Source organism: Aethalodelphis obliquidens, unplaced genomic scaffold, assembly GCF_003676395.1.
Source record: "Aethalodelphis obliquidens isolate GAN/ISIS:26980383/991018 unplaced genomic scaffold, ASM367639v1 scaffold8, whole genome shotgun sequence".
NCBI classification, from domain to species: Eukaryota; Metazoa; Chordata; class Mammalia; order Artiodactyla; family Delphinidae; genus Aethalodelphis; species Aethalodelphis obliquidens.
Genome location: NW_020837952.1, coordinates 56,541,931 through 56,563,870, shown reverse-complemented (window position 1 = coordinate 56,563,870; position 21,940 = coordinate 56,541,931). Strand labels below are relative to the sequence as shown.

The 21,940-nt window shown below is 42.1% G+C and overlaps 1 protein-coding gene across 12 annotated transcripts in view; it reads right to left on the bottom strand.

The window, feature by feature from the left end:
• The window catches only part of TNRC6B (trinucleotide repeat containing adaptor 6B), a 261,927-nt gene that overhangs the window by 43,698 nt on the left and 196,289 nt on the right, over positions 1-21,940 (bottom strand). For 5 of the 12 annotated variants that reach the window (XM_027107723.1, XM_027107722.1, XM_027107721.1 and 2 more), the window contains 8 exons: positions 17,800-20,148; positions 16,017-16,175; positions 12,935-13,110; positions 10,590-10,664; positions 8,842-8,887; positions 7,081-7,229; positions 5,836-6,006; positions 1,326-1,451 (listed from right to left, as the gene is read on the bottom strand). In XM_027107723.1, the coding sequence (XP_026963524.1) occupies positions 1,326-1,451; positions 5,836-6,006; positions 7,081-7,229; positions 8,842-8,887; positions 10,590-10,664; positions 12,935-13,110; positions 16,017-16,175; positions 17,800-20,148 (3,251 nt within the window). The remainder of the gene's footprint in view (positions 1-1,325; positions 1,452-5,835; positions 6,007-7,080; positions 7,230-8,841; positions 8,888-10,589; positions 10,665-12,934; positions 13,111-16,016; positions 16,176-17,799; positions 20,149-21,940) is intronic. The other 7 variants (XM_027107728.1, XM_027107732.1, XM_027107730.1 and 4 more) reach the window with 5 other exon arrangements.

Here is a 21,940-nt window from a genome sequence, read left to right as displayed (position 1 = left end):
TGACTCGTTCTTCAAGACCCAGCTTAAATGTCACTGCTAGTGTGAGGTCCCACCCTGCTCCCCAAACTCTGTTAAGCTTTTCCATGCAGCACGCTATCTACCGACTACTCTGCCATCACCGCCACAACTCCAGGAGGCAGCGATGGGGGAGGCAGTGTTTTCTTCAACCATGCACTGCCAACACACAACCTGAAACACTGCAGACGTTCGATAACCATGGACGGCTGTTGGCCTGATGGCAAGGCATGTTGGCAAGTGCTCCAAAAGGCAAGACACTGCCACTGTAAAGGGCTGGGGAAGTCAGGAACAGCTCTGTCTACCTGGGACTTGAAGGATGAGTGGAACTCAAGAGAAAGGGAAGGGGAAGAAGAGAGACCTAAGAGGACTCCAGACAGGACCGTGAAGATGGGGGCAGGGGCACGATCAACATTCCTTCCTCTACCAAGATAGACAGACTCAACGTCCAAAGCAGGATTTGAAATCTATAGATTATGGTTTCAAATAAACATTTTAAGCTTCTGTCTTACAAGATGTATCAAAAAACAAACAACAAAACCTGACCCTTCACAACCTGTTGGCTGGATCTAATAAGTATCCCACCCCCTCTTATACGATGGGACAGACTCAAAGCTCTTGATCTTGATTCACACACTGAATCTTTACTTGGGCTTATCAGCTTTTACTTTGCTCCTCAGACCTGTTTCCCACAAAGGTGTATGAGAGGCAGTATGTGGTAGACTGGCACAAATCTCTCACCTATACCCCTGAACAACTCGTCCAATCTCCTGCTAATAGAGGGTCCTAAAGGGTTTCCATGGTACCCAAAAGACCGTGTCCTACACAAAGTTGCTCTGTGAATAAGTCTCTGCCGCTTCATTAGTTCTTGAACGCCCCCTAGAACACCCAGTCAGTGTTTTAGTATGTATCTCCTCAAAACTTTTCAGAATAACCCAGAACCTGGCAATTACCCTGTGAAGCCTTGAGGGCAACCAACTTCTGAATGTTGACGCATCGGAATTTACACAGTAGTTTTAATTATACACAGTTTAAAAATCAATATAGCATTGGGAAAATATACAGGAGATCTAAAAGGAATATAATCATAATGCTTTTCATGTAAAAACATCTACTTTGTATGCACGATACAATAAAAAAAACAAACGAGATTTGCCATCTTGTTCTAAAAATCTTGATCCCTGGCATCTGGATTTTTCCCATTTTAGATGGGTAACTGTTATTCCTTTTACGCCCACAAAACCAGTCAGTTGACAACTAGTAACCACCTGGACTTTTACTTATGAATTGTGGATCCATGAACGGCTTACCTGGGGGGAAATGAACTGGGGAGGCACTTGCGCCCGGAGATTAGGAGAAGAATTCAGTGGCTGCACGGGGGTGTGCACGCCTCTCGATTGTGCTGTGCTATTTCCAAACAAACCATGATTGCCACCCTGTCAACGGAACAGCGACGGTGAGGCTTTTTGTTAACATAAGAAAACACAAATAAGAAACAGTTCAGGTTTTCTCTCCCTCAGAAGAATCATATCCCGTGTTCCGTGGAATCACAGAATTTTACAACTGAAAAAAGTTCCTGATCTCAGAATGCTCAGAAAAGTATTCAAATCCAATCATGGGCATATCATCACCACCCCTGCAGTCTGATGCATTCTATAAACCAAAAGCATTAAACTTAGTCAAATGTTAGAAAAAACACTACTTTGTTGTTGCTGTTATTGAAAGGTACAGGCAGTATAACATTTATTTAACTACTTTCTTTTTTAAGATTGGGTTTACCGAATTTATTCTCAAACTATATAACCTGAGACGCACCTTAAAAAGCAACTGAGTAAAAATGCAGGCTTGTGAATAATATCAGTTGTAAAACAATACTATGATATGACTTTCTGAATTGGTTGATTCAATCGTAAAACCAGTGCCACCCAACTGTGAGCCTAGCTCCCTGAGGACCCTACTCCAAATCCGAGCACCCTTCCCTGTCCTGGGTCTGCTTGGTCCCTTCTTTACTAGACGAGGAAATGTGAATCAACCACGGAGTGAGATAAAAAAGGAAGAAAGGGAAAAAGTGAAAAATCATTCCAGGGCTACCAAAACAAAACATTACTCACCTGTAACTTCTCATTCAAATGTATGACTATCAGTCTAGTGAAAAAACAAGCTTAGCTCCCTGATTTCTGGATGATCAACTCATTGAAGCAGTTCTAGACTGCTCCAACCAAAGAGCTATAAAAAGCTGGGCTGTATATGATGGCCCTTCCTTTCTGACTTGTTTCTAGCAGAGAAGCAAAGAAATCATATTTGATACTTGACGCTGCCCGACGTAGTTTTCTATACCATCTTCACTTGGCCTCTTCAAGGCCCAGCTCAGAGGTCAAACTCATCAACAAAGTCTTCTCCCAAACTTTCCTCATTGCACATTCAGATTCACTGAGCCCACCTCTACATTCTCAAAACACTTGAAAACTCTTTGATAGGATCCATCATCAAATCATATTACAGTTATCTTCCATCCTGTACTTCCACCACCAGCTTAATATTTCCCTCTTTGTACTCCCAGAAACTCAATCAAGCCCTGGTCTGTAGGATGAGCACATCATTTGCAAACATCCATGACCCACCAATTTCACACACTTGAAAACAAACGTCCCACTGAACACCGTCAGTGAAGACAGCTACACCACTGCTCATACCAAGTCTGTGTGCTCTGAGCTGAGGTCACCACCACCATCTTATCCCTGGAATCGTGGGGATTAAGGCAATTTTAAAGAAGAATTTTGTCCTTAAGTTCTAGAGCACCAAAGATATTTTGATGGCTTAATGATTCAAAATAGATTAAGGGACTGCTTCAGGGGAATTAATGAACTTAAAAGTATTGAAAATAAAAATGATTATGAATATAAAGTAGAAATGGCAATTAAAATCTGTGTACATCTCATAAAAGAAAATCAAAGATCCACCATGAATTTTAAATCTCCCAAAGGACTGTTTAAACATGAAAAGACCTTTAGTTCTAGAAACTCTAATGTCTCTGCCTCTCCTGTCTTACTAATCAAACTTGTCATTCTGAGGTGAAATGGCTCAGTTCTAACTTTTCTGAGATCCTGGTAGTCTGGAGCTTAGCTACTAATTCTTCCCAGGAAAATAGGAAACATTTATTTTGCTAAGACTATTCCACTGAGATCATTCTCACACTTTACTATCAAAGTAATGACCTTGTTATTAGATGTTAATTATTCATGGATGGCTCCTGGATGGTGGGGTTTCTGACAGCTGAAGTCCTTGCCAGAACCTATGTTTTGTAGGGCTCCAAACTGCTCTGTATGGGTCGTTTTAAATTTCAACCTCTCTTTCTGGTAAGAGGTATTACAAAGAATTTACCTTTTTTGGTTTTTGTAAAATCAAGCCCTACTTTCCTATTCCTAGGAGAAAGAGTCCATCCCACTCCCACCAAAGGTTTTAGGTTTTCATTATCAAGTGTCTCTAAAGCCATACCAAACACTTGGATATACCTGATACAGATAATAAAAAAGATAAGTCAACATAAGTTTATCAAAAAATACCTTTTTTAAAAAAATAAAACCCTTTTTAGATCATTTTTATTATTTACTGTTAAATCTTGCTATTTTATTTTTTGGCTGTGGCATGTGCCTGGTGAGATCTCAGTTCCCTGACCAGGGATGGAACCTGGGCCATGGCAGTGAAAGCCCAGAATTCTAAACACTAAGCCAACCAGGGAATTCCCATCTTCTCTATTTTTTAATATGGAACCTTTGGCATCACAAGTTGGTCATCTTCTTGGCTCAGAAGCAGCTATTTTGCACAGTAATGTATTTAATGGTAAACATACAAATCCAGTCTTTTTTTTTTTTGCAGTACGCGGGCCTCTCACCGTTGTGGCCTCTCCCATTGCAGAGCACAGGCTCCGGACGCGCAGGCTCAGCGGCCATGGCTCATGGGCCCAGCCGCTCCGTGGCATGTGGGATCTTCCCAGACCGCGGCATGAACCTGTGTCCCCTGCATCAGCAGGCGGACTCCCAACCACTGTGCCACCAGGGAAGCCCAATCCAGTCTTTTTTTAAAAAACTATATTTAGAGATTAGGAGAACCAGCATCAAAAGCATATATATATATATAAAAATGGTGGCTTATTTGGCTATTTCTAAAGCTTCACTGTTGTATGTGAGGCTTTAATGATGATCTGAGCCTAATAATTATTGGTGATATTTGCCTCAACTACAATGTTTAACTTAGAAAGGTATATAGATTAAAAACAAGGTTATCAAGCTAATTGAAATCTTCTGTAATTTGGGAAAAACCCTCAAATTTTATTTTGAAATTATGAAGTATGTTAACTCTGCATGAAAATAGTGTGAAAAAACCATAACCATATTTGGATAGAACATGTATAATCAACTTGGTTCACAATGGACTTTGTAGCAATCCACAGATCAAAAAAATGAAGAGAAATGACCTTTTTTTAGAGTCCAGTGCACAGCTAGTTTGGCTGGTCACTTATACTAAAGTTTATGTACTATAAGTATCTGATAATCAGGTGATCCTGGGAGAATATTTATGATCACCATTAACCAAGAGTATTAAGACTATCTTACATTTGATATATCTCAACCCAAAAGAGCCCTCCTCCCCACCAAAATGGATATAATTGTTTCTTCTCTGTTTATATAATACGCAGTCATGTCCTCTGTGGAAACATTAGGAAAAAGAGCGAAATATCAAGGAAGAAAACAAAAAACTACCTATAACTCTCAATCCAGAGTTAAGCAATCTGAACACATGGATATAATATAGTCCATTTTTAAAATGTGCTAAGGCAACAATTAGAAAGCATATGAACGATCTATATGCGTCTTGAGGACTATAGCGTAAGAGGTGTTTTATACCATCCTTTCATTTCTATGTGAAAAGTCATCACGTGCAAACAGAATGGACGCAACTAATAATTAAATGTCCTTCTGTGACATTCAGAGATGAAAGCAGAAGGACAAGTAAGTAGTCATGGAGCTAAGGCCAGGAAAGTATCACTGGAGCCACTGTCACAAAGGAATTGTCCCCAAATTCCTGGTTTTCTCCACAAAAACTACAACAGAGCTACTGCAAGGTGACAGACAGAGGCCTGCTGTGTCCGCCTGGGCCTGTAAAGGCGAGGCGGCATGATCAGGCCAGCCCTGCCAGTCCTGTTTCTGCTGCACAGCCCTTCCTTGGAGGACTGACAGATCCAACCCCAGGAAAGGCACTGCTCCAGGCTGAATCAAACGCTGGGCAATATCGGTCTTCTTAAAGCTTCCTTATCTAACATGTAAGTTACCTTTCTCTGGGTAATATGATACTTAAGGACACTGGATTCTTAAGATGCTGTAACCCTCCAATATTTAATCTTACTAGTTTTGCTGCTGTTTTCTAATTAGCAATTTTATTAGATTGAAAAGACCTCAAAAGTAGTCTTGCCATTCAATCAAACGTTCAAAAATGGCAAATATGATGCTAAATTAGATGATAGAAGGTACCTGTAAGCTTCTTTAACATTTTCCTAAGCCAGTCATTAGTTAACTATTAAACGTAAACTTATGACCAAAAATGGGAAGACAAAAGAAACATATTTAAAATAAAACCCATGTTGAGAAACATGAAGAGAGATGGGTTCTATGGGCTGAAAGAGCTAAAGCCTATACTTAATATCATTCTGTGCATTCAGTAATCAACAAATTTCCCAAGACAGACAAATGATGCAATAAACTGCAGACCAGGGCCAAGGCGAGGCCACAGCCAAGCAGTTATAAATTTGAGAGGCCTCCTTACTTGTCTAGCAGCGAAGTTTTGGGGGTTGAGCCCTGTGCCGATTGCTCCAAGGCTGACGTTGGGTAGTGTGGAACCAGAGGGAGACAGCTTGTAGCTGGGAGAAGGGGAGAAGGGAGAGCAGGGAGCCTCATCCCCAAGGCACCCATCTTGATTGGAGAAAGGCAAAGTCAGCTGAAAAGTAGTAGTAGTTAGCCAATCACAGTGAGTGTTGGTTAGTGAAGCAACAGAATGCAAGAAGGGAAAAGAGAAACACCAGGAATAAACAAGGTTAGAGTGTATCAGCAGTAAACGAGGATAGAATTTGGATCTGACAATAGTCATGATACTTTGCCCAACAGACACCATCTGTCATCCTCTTTCCTATAGATTCTTATCCTAAGTTAGTTAACACATTCTGTCCATTGCACTAAGATAAAAATTGCCAGACACTTCATTTTCATGCATCTAGTATTGATTGCTCTAACTACGTGGCTGCCGAAACAGAAGCCACGGTAGTCTTCTTGCGGATATGTTGCTGTCTGGATCAGCACTGTGGTGTCAAAAATGTGCCAGATCTAAACACTCTGGTTTTAACTGCCTTCTGAAGACCAGGAACACTGCAAATTGGTATTCTGAATCAAGGAATGACCTCCTCCATTAGAAATGTTAAAAATCCCAACAGATAGGTATAAATGACTTGTTTAAAGCAGGTAGTTGAGAATTTGAAAAGTATACCATCATAACTAAAAACAGATCATTATGGAAATGGAGAAAGAAGACAAAAGAGCTCTCTTAGAAATAGCAAAGGAGAAAGTTTTGGATCATCTCGACAAAGCTAGAAGGCAAGGCCTTAGGAGACACAGACTATTTGCACAAGATCCAAAAATTTATTTTTGTAAATTGCACAACAGCAGAAAAAAGAATTCAGAATAAATTTGCCTCTAGGATTTCTTCTACGTGTTTTGAGTGTGCGTTTCCCCCACTATAAATAGATCACTTCCCCCCTCCAAACTTCATAAATTCCCCAAAACTTAGACCTTGTTCACAATACTCACATTCTAAAGACAGATGGTTCTAGCTGCTGCCTAATCACCTGCCAACAACAGCTATTTTCATGTCACCATTCAAAAGTAGGTGACGTTTGTGCTTTGCTCGCTCATTCAGTTCAGTAATTCTATGCTTCCTTCTGGAATTAATTATCAAAAGACAAGTGGGAACCAAAGTGGTTCTCATGAATTATTATCTTAAACCAAGGATTCAACTCACCTTCTCAAAATAAGGCCCACTATCTGTGGTTCCCATGTCTTTGGAATTAGGTGGACGGAACCCAGATCGATCCTTCCTCATGATATCATTAAAATCCCCGAGATTCATTGCTCGCTTGTCCACATCAAATTTTTTATCTGGAAGGCTCCCTGAAAAGTAACACAGAAGGAGTGAGGATGTTAACAATCGATGTCTCCCTCATGACCAAGAGTGACCTGTCCCACTACGCTCCCTGAGGTGCAGGTGTAAGACCAGAAGAGCTTTTTACTGGTTCAGGCCGCTGGTGGTCCTTCCTGGAACACATATGGATGCCTTAAAAACAAACCAAAACCAAACAATCCCCCCCAAACCCCACAACATATATTAGCTGTAGCCGGTTTTCTATGGAAGACTGAAAAGAGAGCCTAAGGGCTAACCTAGTAAAAAAATCTCTAACTAATCTAATTCTTAGACCGGGTATTGATATGTTTGATGAACATATCTTGCTCATATATTCAAATGTCCTCAGTGAGAGGATGTGTCTCTTGTTAATATTTTAGCATCTGCTAGACAAACAGCTGGGGTTTTGAAACAAGATTATGAGGAATAAAAAGAGCAAAGAGGCATGGTTGTTGCCCTAAAACTTAGAACTTCATGCTGAACGCAGGAGACGGTGTGCCATGTTACTGGTACAATGTAATTTCCCAGGTGCAATGGCTATTCCCGCTTTCTTTCACATATCTATAAATTTGCTATGGTACAGTGACATGAAGCTCATTTTTTAGCTGCTCTCATATTTAGGAGTATCACAGATCAGGGGTTATTTCCCTTATCTCCTAGGATTGTTTCCTTTTCTTCCCGGTTTGATTCTTCTTAAGTTCCTTCAGGTGAGCGACAGCATCACTGTGAAGGTCCCACAGATGAAGGTCTGATGCTGCATCTGCTCTACTTGCAGAGGAGGGGGTTGATCAATAATGGGACATCCCAGTGCAGACAGACCTGGCCACCTGAGAGCTGACTCTGGCAGGGCCACAGACATATTTTATTTGGCCACACACAGCATTTTTAAAAATCCAGATTAGCTTCCACTATTTAAAAATCAGGATGTCCAGGACAGGAATAAAGATGCAGATATAGAGAATAGACTTGAGGACAGGGGGAGGGGGAAGGGTAAGCTGGGACGAAGTGAGAGACTGGCATGGACACATATACACTACCAAACGTAAAAGACACAGCTAGCGGCCACATAGCGCAGGGAGATCAGCTCAGTGCTTCGTGACTACCTAGAGGGGTGGGATAGGGAGGGTGGGAGGGAGACGCAAGAGGGTGGAGATATGGGGCTATATGTATATGTATAGCAGATTCACTCTGTTATAACAGCAGAAACTAACACACCATTGTAAAGCAACTATACTCCAATAAAGACGTTAAAAAAAAAATCAGGATGTCAATGCATATCTGAATTTCTGGCCTCTCTTGAAAACACTGGAGGACCTGGCAAAGCTGAGCCTACACTCGTCCACGACAACAAGTGCGAACGGCCGAGCAAAGGCTGACTCCTTTATGTGGAACACACGGTCTCCCCAGCTGCCCAGTGGCCTCCAAGTCTCAAGTTTTTATACGTGGCACAAACTACTCATTTACGTCAAGCACGGTGCCTTCCCCAGAGCGAGTGTGGAATATGTCTAGGAACTGCACCCATCCCAACTCAAAGTGAGCAGGGGATCCCAACAGGGTGTCATGAACAACATATTCCATTCGTATTAGTGGAGGGATACACACCTACAGACAAATCCATTTTGCTACTTGGATTATCTTCAGTTTGACTCTGAAAATAAAGAAGAGTGAAGGAAGATTAAAGGCTTGAATTAAACGTCTGAATCAGAGGAGAAATGGCATTATTCATGTGTGAGCCACACCTTACTTTACTACTAGGACTATACAAGGTCCTTGGAAATGAACCTTAAACTGGAATGAAGACAATAACTTTTTTTTTTGGCTGCGTGGCATGAGGGATCTTAGTTCCCTGACCAGGGATTGAACTCGTGTCCCCTGCAGTGGAAATGTGAAATCCTAATCACTGGACCGCCCGGGAAGTCCCAAGACAGTAACATTTTTTTATATATATATATATATATATATATATATATTTATTTATTTATTTATCTATTTTTGGCTGCACTGCATCTTTGTTGCTGCACGCGGGCTTTCTCTAGTTGTGGCGAGTGGGGGCTACTCTTCGTTGCGGAGCACTGGCTCTAGGCCCATGGGCTTCAGTAGTTGTGGCTCGTGGGCTCTAGAGCACAGACAGGCTCAGTAGTTGTGGCGCATGGGCTTAGTTGCTCTGCGGCACCCAGACCAGGACTCGAACCTGTGTGCCCTGCGTTGGCAGTGGATCTTAACCACTTCCCTTCCCCCACAGGGAAGTCCCAGTAACATTTTTTTTTCCTTTTTTTTTTTTTTTTTTTTTTTTTGCATTACGCGGGCCTCTCCCGTTGCGGAGCACAGGCTCCGGACGCGCAGGCTCAGCGGCCATGGTTCACGGGCCCAGCCACTCCGTGGCATGTGGGATCCTCCCGGATTGGGGCACGAACCCGTGTCCCCTGCATCGGCAGGCGGACTCTCAACCACTTGCCACCAGGGAAGCCCCCAGTAACATTTTTAATATGACTAATTTTGGGACTTCCCAGGTGGTCCAGTGGTTAAGACTCTGCGCCCCCAATGCAGGGGACCCGGGTTCGATCCCTGGTCAGGGAACTAGAGCCCGCATGCCGCAACTAAAAATTCCGCAAGCCGCAAGTAAGACCTGGTGCAGCCAAATAAAGTAATAAATATTAAACACAAAAATCTGACTAATTTTGATTGCTGTTGGTGTCTATATTCCTAAATTCGATTTTCACATCAAATTAGCTTCAGTAAATCTATGGGCAGAGGAACAGCTAAACAGCTGCTTGGAGAATTAAACCCCTGTGCTCAAGTTCCAGTCGGCTCAGGATCAAATTCCAAGAGCGGCAGCCAAATGATGACAACTTCTTCTTGTGACTTGTCAAGTCATCAGATCTTGAAATGTGCAGCCAAGTCATTTGTCTTTTGGCAACCAGGACAGGGTGTCCCCATAATGTTCCCAAGAGATCAAAAAATTAGAAATTCTACAAGAACTGCCTATATAATTAATCACAAATAGTTTCCCTAGTTATTCTGCAGTTGCTGTCTTTTTAAAAATTATAATATTAAAACTGCTACAGTACTCAGCAAAAATTATAGAAATTTTAAGTACTTGGCTTTTTCTTCCCTAACTGCCTAAGGAAAAGGATACAAGGACTAAAAATATAAAAGCTGTACCCTTTAAATACTGGAGTATTTCGTTAAGAAAAAAAGAATAGAGAACAAATACTGCCTAATCCAAATCAGGAACACTGCTTAACCAGTTTCTAAATCTGTACTTTTGTACTATATGTGGCAGTGGTCTTAAAATTTGTACTAAATGTAAAAGTTGGGATACATTACACATATGAAAAAGTAAAACTTACCAGCAATCCCATATTTGAAAACTGTTTGGCAAGGGGATTCATCCATGAATCATTGTTTCCTCCTTTTAGTGAGCACTAGAGAAATGAAATATGTAACCTCAGAATCAAGTAATTTATTTTATTTCAACTTCCTGAGTTGCATAAGTACTGACTGAAAATGCAAAACCAAGAGTTTACCTTTTTGAACCCTAACTATTCCTCTTTAACTATAGTTATTTTGATATGTTATCTGTTAGCCTAAAAAAGTACTACGCTTTAGTTATTACATCTATGTTTTCATTCTTACTTTATTCGTTGCACTGAATTAGAAGTAACTGGAAAAATATATGGTCAGCTAGTGTTTTTACCCTACAAATAGAAGGTCAATAGCAGATTTTCTAAAACATAATGTTTGCATGCTAGTATTTTCTCTCTTACCATCTCCTTGTAACCCAAGCCGGTTTGTATTAGGAGTGAAGAAAAGGAGTTTGATGCTAGTGCATGTTATTTGGAAAGGAGCCCATTTAAACTAGTCATTATTCTCTGTGTGGATACAATGAGGAACTCATCCACGTAGCACTTTCATCTGCTTGTTTTCATAGTGTAAAGATGTGGCTCCCCAATGGGAAAGAAGCCTAGCAGAAGACGCCATCATCAAGCTCACCGCATAGCCGTTACTATGAGGGCAGTTAGTTTTCAGTGCAAAGGTGGCGGATGTAGGCTTCTGCTTGTTTCTTAATGGGACAAACTAGTTTCTCCACTGAACAAGGCACCAGTCATCAGTTCCACTTTTGTTTCTACGTAGAAGGTGAGTGGAACTGTGGCAGGGACCTTGTGGGGGCAGGAGGTGATGGGGCTTTGTGCACGTGTGCGTTCTCCGGGTAAAGATTCTATTTGTGTTCTGATGGTATTGGTCAGATCAATTTTATTATTCTTGCAAGTGTTAAGGTACTTAGTTTGAAGGTCAAAAAAACCCTCAGTGGAAGGAGGAGAGAAGTGGTAGTTACTTTGTGGACAGATGTTAGTGATGACAGCACAACAATGTGAATGTACTTAATGCGACTGATCCATACACTTAAAATTGGTTAAGATGGTAAATTTTATGTCAGCTGCATTTGATCACACACACAAAGAGGCCCTCAGTATGAAAGGTCAGAATCATCAGTCATGGAGCAGAAACATTTAATTCCCAATTAACTTCATTAAATCTTGGTGGTTCCCTGAGTGGGCTAGTACCTTTCACTCAGTTGCTTCCTCAACAGTCTCCTGAACTATCTTGTAATTTGGTCTTATTGTTAATTTGTAAATAACAAAAAGAAAGCCACAGCAGACTAGACAACGTGAATGTACTAAAAATGCTGGCAAGTTTACTGAATAATTTCTTTTGTGACTGGAGTAATAAAAGTCCTTTAAGAGGGAAAACTGTAAATGACTGCTTAAACAAAACGTCTCTAACAGAAACAACCTGTATTCTCAGGCCTAAAAGAGAGTAATCCTATTCAGAACAAAATCCCACAGGCAAAGGGGATGAAGGTAGAGCCCCTGGCCACTGAAGACCTTCTAACATGGCACCCGGTATTTGAAAACCAGGATTTTTAGTTGTGAAGCATTTCTTAGGGCAGCAAGGCTCCCATCCTCAAATTAAATACATGGCTGCCCACTTCCTATGTCCCTCAATGTATCTGTGGAATGAGAGGCTGGAATGAAAAAAGAGGGCTTCTACTGAGAGTCGTTCAGGTTCTAGATTGAAAACCAAAGTCCTCATCAAATTATGCAAATCAAAGGAGAAACTAAGTTGTTCTAAGATACAGAAAGTAACAAGTGTAGAACACAACTGGTACAGGATGTAGATAAGTCATCTAGTTGCTAACGCAGGGTTATGCACTGGCACCTCATTTTGTTGAGAAAAGGGTCCTGGGCCTTGGAGTTTCCCAAACGAGATAAAAATGAGTTGCGATGATTGCTGTTGGAGAAACCATATTACTGTGGTTTCTCTTTTACACATTCCTGGGGATTTACTCTAAGGACTGACTTGGCTTTAGAACGCAAAAGCGTAAAACATTTATAAGGTGTGCCGTGACAGCTTCCAAAGAATTATTCTAACATGGAAGCCAAAGTGAGGAAAATTTCGTTTCTTTGAAAATTCCATCTTACCCACAGCAAGAGTTTTGTCACTGGAGATTTCAAGGTCATGGGGAAGGAAGATGAGGGGTAAAGAGGAAGTAGTTACTTGTTCTGAAGAAAATACCTCCCCTCTCACTGAGGAACTCAGGGACCCTAGCTGCCTGGCTTCGTCCATGAAAACATTCTCAGTTCTGCCCTCTAAGAAAGAATAAGCAAGCCCAGACATCTCTAAAGCGGGCTACCTTCATCTGTTTCTTTCCTCCTTGGCCCCAGCTTGCCGAACTGTGGGAGGAAGCACTTCCCTGAGAGCCGGCGGTGTTCCAGACTCCTCCATCCTCCTCCTCTTCCCAGCTGGGATGGCGGGTTCCTGTCACGGGCCCGTCACTCTCCCCCCAGCCGTCTTGCATAGATTTGGAATCTTTAAGAGAAGAATGAACCAACTGTACGCTATATATAACAATATATAGGTATATATAACAATAAGCTATATATAATGATAACCGCAACAACCACTCCCCGTAAATGCAACATTTTAGTGTATTTGTAATTGTGTCTAGTCTACCTGTACGGCAAGGCAAACATCATTCGAACTTTTCAGAGCAGAAATAGAAATCCAAAAAGGGTCAACGATACAGAGTAAGTCAATAAACCACAAATCAAGATTTCCTGGCCTCTGGTTCAATGATTTTTTCCCCCTTTATACAAAGTTGACAGAAATCCCCCAATTGAAAAGAAGCTGTCGTTACTTATAAGAAATTTCACATCTCAATTTAGAGAAATCTGTTCCTCTTAATGAGGATGTTTTACTGCATTCTTTAGTTTTACCCTCCTAAAAGTATGTGGTGAACTTTATAATGGACTTTACAAATATGAGGTATGGTAAAGAACAACTGTCTACCTTGCTTGGGGTGAAGAAAAGAACATGCAAAATGGATGAAAAAAGAAAACGGTATTAGATTTTGAGTATCAAAATTATGGTGAAAGAAGAGAAATTCACATATAGCCATGAAAATTTGAAAGTTATTGGATTTACTTACACACTTGAAATGGATTAGGTACTAAAAAGATCCTAGGCAAAGACAATGTATAAGCAATGGCTTTTAAAAGACAGACAGAGGAAATGTGGTAGACAGGGAACAAGGAAAACAGAACAAAGACAGAGGGAAATCAGGGCTCTAATATTCGACGAAATAGGACGTCATCAGTATCCAGGGTCAAATTTCACCAACATCCCCCTTTAAACAAAGATCTTTAATTTGGAGATTGGGATAATCCTTAATCTCCTTCTGAAAATGTATGGAACTGATGGATACACTTTGTGGTAATGATACTCTATACAACGATGGAAGAAGGGAAATACACTATCCTGCCTAGAAGCTCCATCCACACCTTCAATTACCGAATGACAGGACCTTTATGAAGGGGTAGTTATTGATTTAGATAGCTTCATGTGAAGTCTAGAGCCAGAAAGGTGTCTCTTCCAGGCCTTTCCTTGAATGACTGCTGCCATGCCCTAGGACCAGGCCTATGATGCCACGCAGGCACCCATCAAGTACACAGGGTGCAAGGCAGTTGATTTCCTCAGACTGTGGCATCATCTCCCAGCAACGCCATGGGGAACCTGATGGAACCTCCATGGGGTTCACTGAGCCCCCGTTGCAGGGGCTCTGTGACTGGGCAGCAAGAGGCAGGGCTTGGGGGCTATCCCCTCCGCTGCTGGAAATGCCATTGATAACCAGGACCATTTCTTCTGCATAGGAGGTTATCCACTATTATTGTAAACACAGGCTTTATACATCCTGACAAGCAACAGGAATTAAAGACCCAACATAAGTGACATACTGACCCCTTCAAAGAAGGACGACATCCACGTAACCCTTCTTCTAGAGAAAGGAGCTGAACTTTTAACAAATGACTTCTTGGAGAAAGATTAGAAAGCTCCGATTTTTAGTCACAGAGCCCACACCAGATATAAGGTATCTGCAGTCTAGACAAGATCACAGGTTAACTATCAGCATCAATTTGGTAGGCTGTGATGATCCAGCCCCTTCCTCTATTACACACTGAAATTACCCAGAGAAGGAGTAAATATAACTACAGCTTTAACTGCAGATATAGATGATCCTGAAGAGTAGAAGACTTTTTAAAATCTGGAGAAAAGTGAGTCTTTTGTGATGGACAAAAGATGATCCTGAAGTTGGGAAAGACACATAAAAATCCTGAAAGCACTGCTGAAGTACCTCCTTGTGCCAAGGGTCTGCTTAATGCCTTCCAACAGCATTTTGGATCTAGTCCAAGTCTACAGGATGGTATTTCCCATGATGATACAACCAATTTTGCAATGAAAATCAAGACGAAATCAAATTCTTTATAAAGCTATTTCTATGAAGTGAAGGAGATTCGTAATTTTTAAAATGCAGTCAAGTTACATAGGAACAAGAGTGAGTTTCTAGAATACAGATAGCTAAGATGATATTCCTTCCTGTGGCATGGTGAGAATCATACATACCATAAAATAAACTTGACAGCAGAATTTTTTTATTCTTGTTCAAATTTTGAGTATTCAGTCTGACCACATTTTTTAATCAAAAGACAATTCCTTAAGTCTGCAATATGGTAGAAAAGTGATGTTGGAATACTTTTTAAGAAAACTATAAACAAGTGAAAACAGATACTCGAAACTGAATTTTTCAATTGAGCACCATCCAGTGGGACGTTCCGCAGCATCCATTTACAAAGTTTGCAAATTACTGTGACTACACATTGCCAGCTGGATCTCGTATAGCTCAGATTCTCAATGATTGTGAATAAGTGTGACGTGCTTTGTGTAAAAATTCAAATGAAGAAATCTTTGTTGGGTTCAAGAAACCTTAAATGTGCTTACGTGGGTGGACGTATGAGAAGAGAGACAAAGGGGAAAGGAAGGAACGGAAGGATGAAGTCACTGGGCAGCAGAGACCTTGTTCCACGTTAAAAGCCAGGAGTTTAAAAAAAAATTATACCAACGTGAGAGCAGAGATGCAAAATAGATCTAATGAGCAATATTTAAGTTACTGAGCAAAAAAAAAAACACCACATGAAAATTTCAGTTCTGGCCAGACACTACACCTAAGTTAAAACGAAATCAACAAAACTAACATGAATTTTAGTTCACTGTAAGCATTTTTACTTATGCCAAGTCCCCAGCATTTGCTGCTAACCATTTATTAAAGGTTCAAGGTCCTGAATCTCACTGAAACAACAGTTTAACAACAGCCCTCACCAAAATGTGTGACCCCCAAAGTTATAATAGAGACTCCCTCAAAAATAATGCCGTATACTTACTAGGTTTCATGGCATTTGGAGCACTGGAGGGTGTGGTCCCCCAGCCTGTGGTCGATGCTCCTGTGTCATCCATTTCACCCCACCCAGGACTGCTTTCATTTGGCTCACCCCAAGCTGAAGTACCATTATCTGGAGCAGGTGGTGTGCTTTTGCTCCAGACTGTAAAGAAAGGACATGTATCTCTAAGAATGATTTGTTCAATGAACACCATAGTATCCACTGGGGGTGAAGGTAGGAGGAACAGGCACTCCTGAATTCTGTTGGTGGAAATAGAAATAGGTACCACCTTCATGGAGGGCACTTGGCATTGTCACTTTAACTTTTTGCCCAGGAATTCCACTGCCAGGAAATTATACCACAGATATACTTGTAGAGGTAGATGAAATTACATGTACAACAATGCCCACTGTCAGATAACATTTGGAAGCAACCTAAATATCTACCAAAAAGGGACCAGTGAGACCAATCGTGAGTTGCCCATCAAATGAATACTATACACGAAGCAATTAAAAGACAGAAATGTACATGCTAACGTGGAAAGTTTTTAAGAATAATGAAAAAAGCAAGGTGAAGAACAGTGTATATAGTACAATCCCTTCCGTGTAAACATTTTAAAGGATAGATATATTTTGCTATAGGTATGAACGAAATTTCTGAATGGCACACAAAATTCTAAGACCTGCAGGGAGAGACCCTGGGGCTAAGATTCTTTTACTTATTACCTTTTGCTTTTCTGTACAGTTTGAAGGTTTTTTCCTATATGAATAAAAATTTTTACATGTTCTAGGTAGGGAACTAATGAGCAATCTTCATTTCCTTCCTCATTCTTTTCAATATTTCAAGAGAAGAACTAATTAAAAGTAATCATTTTCTAAGTGTCCATAACTGGATTCACTGAATACTAAGCTTACTCTGGAAAGTGGAAAATTAAATATTATGACTAATTTTAACTAAAAAAAAACAAACACTTGAATGGTGCATCCTCTTAATTTGTTGAACTATATGAGGACATTCAAGTTGACAATGCCAAACTAAGAATGATTACCAGCACTACTTTTTTTTTTTTAAAGAGTTCAAAATCCCACGCTCCTCCCACTCCCGCCCCACCTTTTTAAAAATTTTCACCAGCACTATTTTTAATTTGCCAGGTATGATGTTTCCTACTCAAATAAGGAGGGAAGAAAGTTTAATTCTGGACAACTGATTATCATGAGATAACGATCTCCACACAAAGAAGTACTCCACTTCCAGAGGTTAACTGTTAAAAATCACCTGGAAAGCGATGGAAACCTTCCAGATCCCAGCTTTGCTACAGCATTTTCTGATGGCCTCTGCAAGAACAACACAGACTACTTCCCGTCGCCGGGGCAAGAGAAACACAGAGGATGTGTCCACAGGCAGAACCAGAATGGAAGTCAGGTCTATTTCTGCTCCTATTTTAATTCTTTATTTTTAAATCTAGAGCACAGTTTGTTTAGCAAGATATAAATCTTTTGGATTCTGCAGACCAATACAATTACCAAAACGAAAAAAAAAAACTGGAGAGACTAACCCAGGAATGCCTACTTTTTCCTTTTGCCAAGAAAGAACATTAAAATGTACTACCAGCATCTGTTATCACTACCATTTTATAAAAAGAGTGTCTCTGTTAACAACAGCCTAGAGTTAACGTAGGAAAGGTTCCCAGAACAAAGCTTAGTTAAATAAATGCATCTTAATAAAAATGCCTTGGTTTAGGATTTCTTTTCTTCACCCAAACCTGTGAGAAAAAGCCATCGCCTACCTGATGCTGATTTAGCAGTCATCGGGGTAGGCAGGTTTGGTTCTCGAGGTGCTGGGCCCCCTTGGGAATTCTTATCCCACAGATTCACATTCTTGTAGTTGTAACTGTTAGGGTCTCCCCACGCCGAAGTGCCATCATCAATGTCCATCTTCCGACTAATCGACTGTGGGGACGGCTCTTCCCAACCACTGGGTTCCTCATCCTTCGGGTTCACTGGCTGCGGCCCGCTGCTCCAGTTGGAACTGGAAGGTCGTCCATTGCCTGGAGGTGGTGGGGCTGGGCCTCCCCATGAACCAGAAGTCTCTGGTTGTGGTGGCGGTGGCTGCTGTGCCTGCTGCTGCTGTTGGTGCTGTTTGTTCCAGGAACTGGGTTGTCTGCCTGTCTCTGTCCAGGCTGTAGATCTTTTGCAATCTTCCCACCCGCCTTTTGAAGCTAGGCTTGCATTCCCACCGTTCCCCCAAGTTCCGATTTCATTCTGCCCTCCTTCACCCCACCCAGACACAGGTTTACTGGCAGAACTTTCCCAATTGCTAGTTTTCGCCTGATCGACCTCCTCTCCCCAACCATTCTTTCCAGAAGTCCATCCTTGATTGGGCTGGCGTCCACCTCCCCACCCCTGCTCCTTGTTGGAATTCTCATTCCAAGAGGAAGATGTCTTTTCATCTGGTCGTCCTCCTCCCCAACTGGAAGAGTTGTTGTTCTTATAGTCATTCCAGCCTCCTGTGTTCTTGGGGTCTTTCCATTCTGTAGAGGCTGAGAGCTCCCCCCATCCAGACTTCATTTGATTGCTTTGGCTGGGTGCATCTCCCCAGCCCCCTGAGTTCTTGGTCTGTGTGGCAGCGCTCTCCCACCCCTCAGTTCCTTTGTCAGATTTCCCCTCGGGCCTTGGCACCTCTTCAATATCCCACACTGTGTCCTGCTTAATTTGAGTTTGGCCCCAGCCAGTGTTTGAGAGCACCCTGGGGTCCAAATCAGTTCGGCTCAAAAGAGTCTGCAAGACAGCCTGACAATCAGGATGTGTGGGCCTGTACGACCGACGGCCAGAATTATGACTGTCACTACTTCCTGCTTTGTGGTTGCTTCCAGTGCTTTGACCTCCAACTTCACTTCCCGTGGAGCTGGAAGATCTTCCCCAACAGGGAGCCTGGGCATTGCCTTGGTTTTCAGGGAGGGGGTGGCCCTTTTGATTGTCCCATGCTCCAGTGCTAGAATTTGGTTGGTTTGGACCACTCCATTCTCCAATTTTCAACTCATCAGACCCAGTCGGCTGTTTCCATTCTCCCTGAGAGACCCCAGATGTCATTTTGTTCCCTTCACCCCATTTGTTGTCATTAGAGTCCTGAGGGCCAAAGTTCCAGGACCCACCCGTAGACCTGTTATTGTTGTCCCAAGAGTCATTTTTTGACCCGGTTGATTTCTGAACAGGAGCTCCTTTCCAGGAGTCCTCTCTATCCTTTCCATTGTTCCCATTGTTTCCAGAATTGCTCTGTCCAGAGGCTGTGTCAGTTCCAGAAGGCCCCCTAGCTGCACTCCAAGATCCAACACTCCCAGTCTTTCGATCTCCAGTGCTTTGTGAAGGGGCATCAGTGCTCCTGGAGGCGTTCCCCAAGCCCATTCCGAAGGGCATTCCCTTATTCTCCATGGGGTTTGGTGAACTTAAGTTCAAGGAGTTAGTGTTTCCATTTTTTGGTCCATCAGTGTTATGAATTTGAGCCTGTTCTCTGCCAGAGACAACAAAATTAACACCCGCATTTTCCATCTTTGACTGCTGTTCCCTGGATGCCTGACCTACTGTGCTAACCTGTGCACTGGAATTACTAGTATCCGTTTCCAATGCCCCTTTCCTAGAATTTCCTTCTTGGACCAGCGCTGGCCAGGCAGATGGGTTGCTATTTGGGTTAAAGTTGCTGAAGCCAGAGCCAGGTCCAATTCTGTCCTGGCCGCTCACGCTCCTCCAATTCCCTAGTCCATTGTTGCTTTCTGTAGTAGAGTTGGAAGATTGAACAGATTTAGCCTTAGGGTCAGATTTCCAGACCCCAAGATTACATTCGTTCCCAGAACTTGCAGACTGGCACTGGCTCCCTTTTCCTTTGTTACTAGTGGTGCTTCCTGGCAGAGTGCTCTTCTCAGAGCCAGGGTTCGAGGCACTGTTGTTATCGGTGGTGTTTTCGGAAGAAGACTCAGTGTCTTTGCTGGCAATGCAAGGCCACTCTTCCATGTCAGACCCGTCTACAATCACCTTGTCCCAGATGTGAATAGGGTTGGGGGAGGCGCCGTTGTTGGAGGAGGCTCCCGGGCCCCAAGTGGGATTTGCATAATGTGAAGCAGCAGCACCTCCAAGGGCTGACTCTGAGAAAGAGAGTGTCTCATCAATCACAGCTGCATATGCATGCTCTATTAACACCCCAAGCTCCAAGTGCCCCAGAGGAGAGTTCACCATGCTTCCCCACAAACTAGCTCTCTACCCAGCTGCCTGCCTTGGTAAACTGTATCACACCCGTCTTAGTCATCTCTTCTGTTTTGCCTGGTTGGTGTATTTGCTAAATCTCACCCCCTCAGCATCTCTCAAAGATACCCTCTTGCCATTCCTAGTGACAGAGAAGGGCCTTCCTGTATCTTCAGACAAGGCAGTAACACCCTGTACTTGCTTTGTATCTCCAATCCATGCTGAACATTCCTGGCTGCAGTGAGTTTTCTAAAGCACACTTTTGATTATATCACTGCTGTGTGGAAGGCAGTGGATAGTTTCTTAGTGTACAAGAATAAAGCTAAACTCTCTGGACTGAAGTTTGATCAAGATGCTCCACAACCTGGGACCAACTGACTCTTCTAGTCTCATCTTCCACTACTCTCTCTGACGATGCCCACATTCCACAAATTGCACCTCCTCACCCTGGCACCATTCCACATAGGCACGGCCTGTTTTTTCCTTCTGAATTCACAAACTGAAATTTACCTGTCTTCCTGGGCCGAGTTCAAGTGCCATTTCTTCTATGAAACTTTTTTGAGCTTTTACCATCTGAAAACCACCTTTCCCTGTCTGGAGCCATTTTGCTCAGTGTACTGTGTTCACATCTTCCTTTCCCCACGTTAGTGCCTTTTAGTCAGAGACCTATCTTGCTAATAACGTTTGAATTCCACATGGCGACCAGGGAACTGCTACTCAGTAAGCATCTACTGAATGAGGAATGCCCATCCAGCTAGATGCTAGGGGCAGACAAGCATGAATCAGTTTGTATGCCCAAGGAACTTGATAAAATAGTCTGGCTCAGCACATATTTGATGGAATTTACTGTATTTGGTGGGGGGAAAAAATGACCTGTTTTTAGCCCAATAATTTCTAAACTTATTCCTTTCACCAAAGAACTTTAAATCAATATGACATTGAAAAAAAAAAAACTATTACATAGAGCCATATAAAAATAAGGAAGCAGAGAATCTCAAACTCTTGAGATTAGGGGCCTCCTTGGTTTTAAGAATGTAAACAGGAGACTGACTCACACTGGACCCATGTCGATGTCCATGCCTGGCTAGACTCAGCTGCTGAAGTGCCCGGCACAACCGCTCCCTCACACTTCCCTTTGCAGCTGGTTACAAGGGGACAGGAAGGAAGGGCCAGGAGGCCTTTCCCTGCCTGATTTGGGCCTGGCCTGACAGCTACCACAAGAAGCCTCATATACAGGGCTTATCTCTGTATGAAGCCTGTGTCACCACGAGCTTTCTTTCCATCTTTGCTTGGCACACAAGATGGTAACAGAATTATCTAGGCAATTCTATGTTCAAATCAGAACTAGAATAAAGCGTCCTGTCATTAACAACCACCAGCCCATTGTCCTTGCCTGATGGTCTTCAAGCTCTGAATTTTAATTTAGTCTCAAAAAATATTTTAAGAATACGTGGAAATCTGTTATAAGCTTTTAAAAAAAAGGGGGGGATGGCACCTGGAAGTTCTTTACTGTTAGCTGTTTAGTATTCATCTATTAAAAACACTCAAAACTTCCAGTAGGACCCTTCAGCTAAAGATCCCTTATATCTACATACAGTTTTTAACAAAGCTCAAAATCCAGGGCTCTCTAAAGAAATACTGATTTTAAAAATCTAATAAAAGAATGGTATCATGTGGGATCCTCCCAAGATTCTA